Source organism: Lissotriton helveticus, chromosome 6, assembly GCF_964261635.1.
Source record: "Lissotriton helveticus chromosome 6, aLisHel1.1, whole genome shotgun sequence".
NCBI classification, from domain to species: Eukaryota; Metazoa; Chordata; class Amphibia; order Caudata; family Salamandridae; genus Lissotriton; species Lissotriton helveticus.
Window position 1 is genome coordinate 1,714,080,836 of NC_136067.1, and position 8,832 is coordinate 1,714,089,667.

Below are 8,832 nucleotides of genomic sequence, written 5' to 3' on the forward strand. Positions count from 1 at the left end.
GGGAGATGGCAATTCAAAAGGAAGCAGCCTCATCATAAGCTTGAAAGACTCAGTCTCTAAATCACATTTAGTGTCTGAAAATGGACTATGAGAAGGGGAGCGCGATGCCACCAAAATTGTCAACTGCCAAGCAGCCAGTTGGGCTGTACAAGGAGGAAATGCTCTGCAAGTCTTTTTCCTGTGACCAGGACTGTGGGCAAAGGCAAACCGTCTCCCAGCTGGCTGTGGGGGCATCACCCAGGGAATATAAGATCACTTGCCTCTGAAGCCTAGAGCTCCAGTGCCAGCTTGCCAAGACCAGTGTGCACTGTGAGGAAGAGAAAAGCGTTGAAATGAGTGACGACCAGCTGGGAATCCTGGCAATTGGATCTCTGTAGCCAGGTGTAAGAAGGCAGCTGCTGCACCAATAAGTTTGTAGCATTTGTGCGGAATGAAGTCAGTGACCCCCGTTTGCCAGGTGGGCCGCCGTGTAGATAGCTGATGTGCTGAATGGGCCGTAGACCGTGTTCTATGTGAAATCGGCAACCCCGTATACCAGATGGGCCCACCGTGAAGATTGCTGCTGTGCCGATCAGCCCATATCTCATGTGCAGAATGAGGCCGGTGATCCAGTGTGCCAGGTAAGGCCACCAGGAGAATGCAGGGAGCATGGTCTCCTTGAAACCGATCTTAAGAAGGAGTATGCCACGGTGGTGACCCATGCAAACCCAAGCCTTGACTGAGGACCAGCACCAGGAGCGTCGAATCCCCCCACACATGTGGGGAGGATCCCAGGAAACCTACCAGCATCGGAGGAGCATCAAGGACTTCCCAGCCACTGGCTATGTATGACTGTGTATGAGAAACTCAAGGACACCCGACTGCTGCCCCTCCAAGGCCACATGAGAAGAACTCACCTTTTCACTGCTGGATCTTTCTTCTTGGTGGCGGTGATGTAATTTTTTTTTTTTTTAAACATTTTTATTAGCATTTTTTCAACAGTGCGATACATTGACACTCGGCAATAGAAAATATGATATGCATTTAAGTTTTGGATCAGAATCCTTGCAATTACATTAGTAACATAAGAGCTGAACACTATACATGGTAAAGCAGGGGTTGCGGAGTACACCCTGGGTGTAGCTGCATTATTCGGTATCAGAGTCCGTGTCGTCTTCATCAGAAGGTGGGTCGCAAATGTCCCCTCTATATTTATTCCATGCCCCCCATACCCTCTTCCACTTCTTAGGACATCGTCTGTTCCGGTACACAGCCCGTTCTGCAATCATTGCTGCGTCCATGTCTTGTTTCCAGGTTGCTATAGATGGTGGTAAACCCCCACCCCACCTTTGTGCTATATTCCTCTTTGCCACCATCATACCGATTGTCATCCAGGTCTGCCCATATAGCGTGAGATCATTGGGCTCCCACACGTTCAGGAGGCATCGTTTGGGATCTGGGAGTATGAACAGGTCCTCCGATTGTGACATGGTGTGCATCACTTGTGCCCAATACTGCGCAATTCGGGGGCATTCCCATATTGTGTGGTAGAAGCTCCCTATGTCCCCGCATCCCCTCAGACAGTAAGGGTGTGCTATCCTTTTCATCTTGTGTAGTGTATCCCTTGTGTAGTATGATCTGTGCAATATACGGAGTTGCACCAAGCGCAAACGCGCCGGGATACCTATTTCTTTTGGAGATGAAATCGCCTCCTGCCATTCTACGTCATCCATGTCGCCGCAGTCATGTACCCATTTCTTCCGCAGGGCCTCTAGGGGGTCAGGTAGATTATTTACAAGTTTTCTGTAGGTCAGCGATGTGGCTTTGGTAGGCATATAGTCTGTCAGCAGTCTGTCCTCTAGCGGGGACGCCTCTGGGATATCTGTACCCGGTTTGAACACCGTTGTCAAGGCATGATGTATCTGTGAGTATCTGAAGTGTTCAGTCAGCGCCAGCTCATATTGTTGTTGCAGTGTTTCAAAAGGCAGTACGTGCCCTCTCTGCCACAGGTCTCCAATGGTGGAGATGCCAATTGCATCCCAACGTTCGAAGCCCTTGGAGTGCCGCAGGTGTCCAAGTTGTTTTATGTCCCATAACGGGGTGAGCTGCGTTAGCACTCCCCGCCATTTCAGTCTGCGCAACGCCGCATGCCACGCGGTGAGAGTGTGTCGCAGCGGGCCGATTTTCGACGCTACTAGCGATACATCGTACAGGGGGGTCAGCATTCCGGAGAGTCCCAACTGCGCCCTGTCCGCCTTCAGGGCCGGTTCAGAGTGGGGAAGATGGAGCCATTGATTAATAACCTTTAGCTGTGACGCCCAGTAGTACAGGAGCACATCTGGGAGTGCTATGCCTCCATCGTACCAGCCACGCGTGAGTTTGGCTTGCGCTATTCGGGCAGGTTTAGAGCCCCACAATAGCACTGAGACTTGTGCTGTGATAGTTTTAAAGTAGGCGGGGGGGACAGGATATGGTGTGTTTTCCAAAGCGTATAAAAAGCGGGGCAGGGCCATCATTTTGAAGAGGGCAGCCCTGCCCAGCAGTGTCAGCGGCAGCGATTCCCAGTGCCGAATGTCACGTTTAAGTCGGTCAAGGGGGGGCTGTAGGTTCTGCAGGTTCTGCCTGTGGAAGGAGGCAGGGTCAGCCGTAACGTGAATCCCTAAATATTTAAACCCGTCGATCGAGATCCGTAGCGGGCAGGTGTCCGGTAGGCTCGGTGCTGGACCTCGCAGTATGTGCATAGTGGATTTGGACCAGTTGATCGAGTAGCCGGAAGCTCGACCGTAGATCGTGAAGACATCTATTAGCGTGTTAATCGAGCGCCTGGGTGCAGTGAGGTATATGAGCACATCGTCGGCGTATAGTGAAATTTTATCTTCCCAGTCATCCGTCCAGCGGATGCCTTTGATCGTCGGTTCCCACCGTATCCATTCAGCCAAGGGTTCCAGGACCATGGCGAACAGCAGCGGGGAGAGTGGACAGCCCTGGCGTGTGCCTCTGTGTAAGGGAAAGTCCTCAGAGATATGGCCATTCGCCGCCACATGTGCCATCGGACTTGCATATAGCAGACGGATCCAGGAGCAGAACTTCTGGCCAAAACCGAAGTGACGCAAGACCGCAAATAAAAAGGGCCAGTGGACAGTGTCGAACGCCATATGGGCGTCTAGGGACAGTATCACAGCTGGCTCTAACAGATATTGTGCCCGTGCAAGTGCACCATGTACTCTGCGCAGGTTAAGGGCTGTGTTTCTGCCCGGCATAAACCCGGATTGGTCTTTATGTATGAGTTTGGTCAGATAAGGCCTGAGGCGCTGCGCCAACAGTTTCGCCAGTATTTTTGTTTCCGCGTTAATGAGGGAAATTGGGCGGTATGACGAGCATTGGTCCGCAGGTTTCCCTGGTTTGAGGATCACCACTATCGTGGCCGTTCTCTGATCTGGCGGGAGCTCACCAGCCTCTAGGCTATCCTTGAACATATGTAGCAGGTGCGGTGCGAGTGTTTCGGCCTGTTGCTTATATAAGTCTACTGGTATCCCGTTGGGTCCCAGCGCTTTGCCCGTCTGTAGGGCTTTAATCGCCAGTTGTATCTCCTCGGTCGTCAAGTCTACGTCCAAGGCCCGCGTCTCCGCCTCAGTCAACACTGGCATTTTGAGATCTTTAATATAAGTGTATGCCTCGTCTTCCGAGATAGTGGATGCGGATGTGTATACCGTTTGGTAGTGAGTCGCCAACGCCTGCACTATTGAACCAGGATCCCTTATGGGGACATCGCCCTGTACCGTCAGTTGTGCTATCCACCTGTCGCGTCTATCTCTCCTGTCCAGCCAGGCCAGTAGTTTGCCCGCTTTGTCTCCCATCTCGTAAACCCTGTGTCGCGTGGCAGATAGTTGCAGTTGGACCATCTCCGTGAGGTGTGTTTTGTGACGTTGTTGTGTTATTCGGTGATGTAATTTTTAAACTGCATGACCCACCTTGCAGGAACTGATGATGGCACTGAGAGCATGACGGATTGTTGAATGGTACAAGCAGCATTGTCTAGCATGATTTATTCACACAGCAATAGCAGCCCGCACAATTGATGAGACTGGTGGATGCCAAAATATTGGTTCTTATTGTTGTACAATGGACTATCTGTACTTTTCAGGCTGTTTTGCAAAGCTTAACATGCCCAGGGATGGGACTGCGATTAGCCGTCTAAGCCCCCTGTGGACACCTCCACTATGTTTTCATCTGGGGAATGTCAATTGATAATATTAATTCAGTCATATAAGCATTCATGGTGGTCCAGGTCTGGATTGAGAGGACCTTTATACAGTGAGCGGTAAGGCACTTTATTTGCATATATAAAGGCTGAGCTTGACTTTTTCCCATGTCTGTGCATGAGCAGCTGATACTGCATAGGGTGCTTCCTTTACAGTTTCCTGTTTTTGGGGTCTTTAATGACCAGAATGCAAATAAGAGAATCTTGACTGGATCAGCTATTCATGTACAGTACTGGGAAAACGGAGTGGTCAGGTTTAAGGGGTATTGTTCCTGTGACCGATGAGTAGGACAACACTGGATCCTGAAGTGTGGATCATAATGGGCAGTGAAGAAGGTGGAGAGGGCATTGTACCTTGCGTAGAAGGCAAAGCATTACCATGATGTCCCAGACTTACACGTTACCACCGGGCCACAATCTGCACTGGCCCTGTCTAGCTCTGCCACTTCCAATGCAGCATTGTGCTTACTCTCAATGCAACACCATAGAAAATACTTTTTGCTCTCAGTCCCAGCCTGCCCCTCTGTGGCTTACTTGTTTGTCCCAGCTTACTCCCCTCCTCCATATGTCAAAGACACACCTTCCAATTCTCCATTGTCATACTAACTACCCTCACTGAAACCCTATATCCGAAGCTCGCCATACAATTTCAGCTAGGAGCTGCTCTCTGCAAGGGGATCTGGGGCTTGGCAGTCTTGGGCCAATTTGAAGCTAAATATCCCCATTTTCTTGTGAAGCTTCAGCTATGCCAAGATGTTTAGAAAACCACACTTTGGTGCTGGAAAATGTTTACTATACTAACAATGTTGACAGAGCAACTATAAGTCTTCATGTGGCTGGAGCTAATCGACCACTAAGCATGAAATCTAAAGTGAGTCTACATCCCAACATCCTTTCACTCTGAATAGGCAATTCTGAGGCGAATCTGGCAGCATTTAAGGCCCTGCATGTCTTCCCTCCCCTGCATTTATTGCTAAAATGTGCTAAAAGACATAATAAGAGAGGGCAAAGACAGATGGACTCAGGGATATTTTGGCCTCACAAGCTGGCTATGAATAAAATGTTTTATTTTGCCATCCACTTTAATTATATATATATTCACATCCATTTTAAATGTATGTAGTCTTGTAATAGAAAATAATTTCTGTGTATCATGTGTATATGCTCATTTTCCAATTGAAACAACCACAAAGCAGAAGGAGGAAGATTTTGCTTGTAAAACAACGTAGTGTGCTGTACTTTTGCAAGGCAGAGTCCTGGTACATAATGGCAAATGGCAAGTTGTTCAGTCCTTCCAAACCTTTTTTTTGGAGGAGGCTGAACATTTGCTTGTTACGTCTCACCTACGCAGCGCGCATGCACTGCATAGGCAAAAAGACCTTTTCCGATTGCTTTGGCTTTTTAGCCAAAAACGTTCACGCGTTCCATTGCCATCAATGCAACGTGTGCACATGAGGCGGTCTACTTGCGGGAACGCGTACCGCCATCTGGCAGCAATTATCGCTCCCGCAAGTGCAGGCCCCCCTCCCCCCCCCTGCTGCCATGTCTTCTCCTGCTGCCGCAGGAGCTTGTTCTATCTTTACTTCCAACCCGTTTTCCCGTTTCCCAGTTGCCTTTCTTCCAACTCCTTTTCCTATATTTGCTTGTTATTCCACCATTACTTCGGTAGTTATCATTGTCCTTGGCCCACATACTGTGATTTCCATTTTTAAGCTCTCGCACTGTTAACGCCTGCGTTCAAGAGCGCATTTTATGTGAATGTTGTGCTCATCACCAAAGGTATGCACGTGTAGGATGGAGAATTCATTACATAAATTGATAAATGCATAGCGAGCTGGACTGGTGGAGTCTTGTCCCGGGCACTTCCATCGGAGGCCGGTGCCCCAGAGACCGTTTTTTTCTGCCAGGCTGTAACATTTACAATAGCTTGCTATTTTGCACTATAATATATATTTAAGGGTTTCCTGTTTACCTCCATTTATTTTTGAGGTGACCATGCATTGAGGTTTCACAAGAGCAAAAATCAATGTTTATATTTTGCCTACATAGCATTGGTGTTTGCTGCTGATAAAACACTGCTGTCCTGGCATTATAACATTGACGATAAAAAAGTACCTAAAAATATAGTGCTGCTGTCGGTGTTGTGGCACGTGGTTAGGGAAGACGTCGCAACACCATCTCGTTTCTGGTTGTCCTTTGATAGGTGAAATACGTGTCAGTCAGCCTCTGACCCCTCAAAATTAGATGGAGCTAGAAAGCATCACGGACCTGCAAGTCTCTCTCGATTCACCCTGTTTTTTGGCAACAGTCCGTGTTCCTGAAGTTTTGTCGGGACCTGGGTGCCTCAGTTTCGGTTTCTGCGCTCTTGGCACACCTCGGGGTCCAGCGGAAGCAGCGGGGAGAGGCCGAAAGCACGTGTAGGGCCTGCAGCCCCTGCTGCGGTCAGCTCTCTGGGGAGAAGGGCCAGAGCCGGAACAGAAAAAGGGTCCTTTGATGGAGTCTGTGGTGACAACATAGGCGAGGCAGCAGGTCACAGTGGGGGAGAGGTGTCACAGAAATAGTTTATTTAACTTCCTGAGCCAGTAAACCTATAGGAAATGGACCCCAGTCTTCAGAGTTGTGTATGAAGGAGCACATTGTGAATAAATATTGCATCTTGCTATCTTCTAATTTACAAGCCATGGGACTGAATCTCTGACTGACTAGCTCAGCCTTTTATCAATCTGATATTTAACTGTATTCTCAATCTGCATATGTCCAACGGGGTTGAAATAAAATATGTGCAAGCACAACCCTTAATATACTTATGATTTTTTGTATTGAAGGTTAATGGAGAGGATGCATTGAAGAATTAAACAAGCATTTGTAATGCAATAGGTCTCGTTTGATTAGGTCTGCGATCAGAGCATGCATTGCATAATCATGCCCTGAGATGTATATGCAAAGGGCTCGGACTTATCATTCCTGGAGAAAATAAGAGTCCATTAGCCATTTCTGTTCGTTAAGGTATAGACTGGCAGCAGAAAAGCCTAATTTAAAACTTCAATTATTAACAATTGCTATAAAAAATATTTCAATGTCCACCAAAAAAGCATTTGCAATGCAATAGGTCTCGCATTACTAAATGTTTGAGCTATTGGTGTTGCATTATTATTAGCAATGCCAATAGCTCAAACTTTAATAATGCGAGACCTATTGCATTGCAAATGCTTGTTTTTACTTTTACATTCCTCCTTAAACTAAGAGAATGAGGGTATGTTAAGGAGTCCGGCACAGATGTGAAGTAATTTCATGTATGGGACATTTAGCCAATTTCCTTTTTACTAGCCAATAGCACGCTGTAAGCTCAGTCGTATGCTCAATTTTATTGTTAAGAGTGGGGTTTCCCAAACCAGGATGGGCCCCGAAACCTGGAACATGAAAGTACTGGAATATATCAAGAGTGTTTTTTTTATCAGATGTCAGAGAAAATTAAGGTGTATAATGCAATATCTGGCCATTTTTATGTTTCTGTAGAAATTAAGCACTAGATATAATTCTTATGTGTTCTTCTTTCAGGACATGGACTTCTTCTGTGAGTGATCTGGTGACGGGCCCTCTTCATACTGCTTTTGAAACTGATGATCAATTTCTAAACAGATTCTTGATGTTTAACAGACATGTGCCGTTATCTGCTTTGTTATTCCTAGTGAGAGATTACGATTATGATTAGCACTTAAAGCGCTTTGCGATGACATTAGAAGCCTTAATTCTTGTCTTTTTTCTGGTAAACGCTGTTAGTTTTCGAGTAAGTAAATGGGGATTGCCTTTTATGTAGATTTCAAACATTCTCTATCATTCCTTTTGTACCCTTCGTTTATGTATATCTATTTTGGTCTCTATGGACTATATTAAATACCAATTATAAACACTATCTGTCATACCTCGTCGAGGAATTTAATCTCTATTTGAAACCCTATCACCATTATTTCAAATATTTTATTACATTAAGCTTAAACCATAACAACGTAAATCCACACCATTGTTCTATGGTTACATCTTATCACTGTCTAGATCTAAGTAAGTCCCTACCTGTTGCAGATAACTGAAGCATACATGGCATTGAATGATTGAGGATAACCAAACTAAACAAAAAGTAAGTAACATGCAATAATACCTGCAACACTATTTTCATGCCATGTTTAAGTGTGTTTTAAGCTAGAGAGTGATTTGAGTTTGATTTCTTGTTTCGCATTGGAATAGCATTTTCAAAAAATATTCTTTATGTTCATATTTCTTTATTAAACGCAAACAAAGCTCTCTTTTTTTGTTCAAAATATTTGATTTAATATTTTAAGGACACAGAACAGGTACATTAAAAATAATACTGAATATTTTAGAGTTAAATATATAAAAGAATCCATTAATTGTAAACTGTACAAATCCATGTACAAAGCTTTACATTCATTATTCTACCTAAACTAAATAATGAAATCATAAAGGATTACTAGCTGGTATAATAATCAAAATAAACAATTGTGAAATTAGTTTATAAGGTAGAAAACAGCTAAAATAGTAGTGAGTTTCATGAGTGGAATCGAAAACATACTTAC

General features: G+C 45.5%; 1 protein-coding gene across 1 annotated transcript in view; it reads left to right on the forward strand.

The window, feature by feature from the left end:
• OTOR (otoraplin) overlaps positions 1-8,540 on the forward strand; it is a 59,206-nt gene extending 50,666 nt beyond the window's left edge. The window contains exon 4 of the mRNA XM_078647090.1: positions 7,799-8,540. Within this exon, the coding sequence (XP_078503216.1) occupies positions 7,799-7,822 (24 nt within the window). The 3' untranslated portion in view covers positions 7,823-8,540. The remainder of the gene's footprint in view (positions 1-7,798) is intronic.
• Positions 8,541-8,832: the final 292 nt, after the last annotated feature.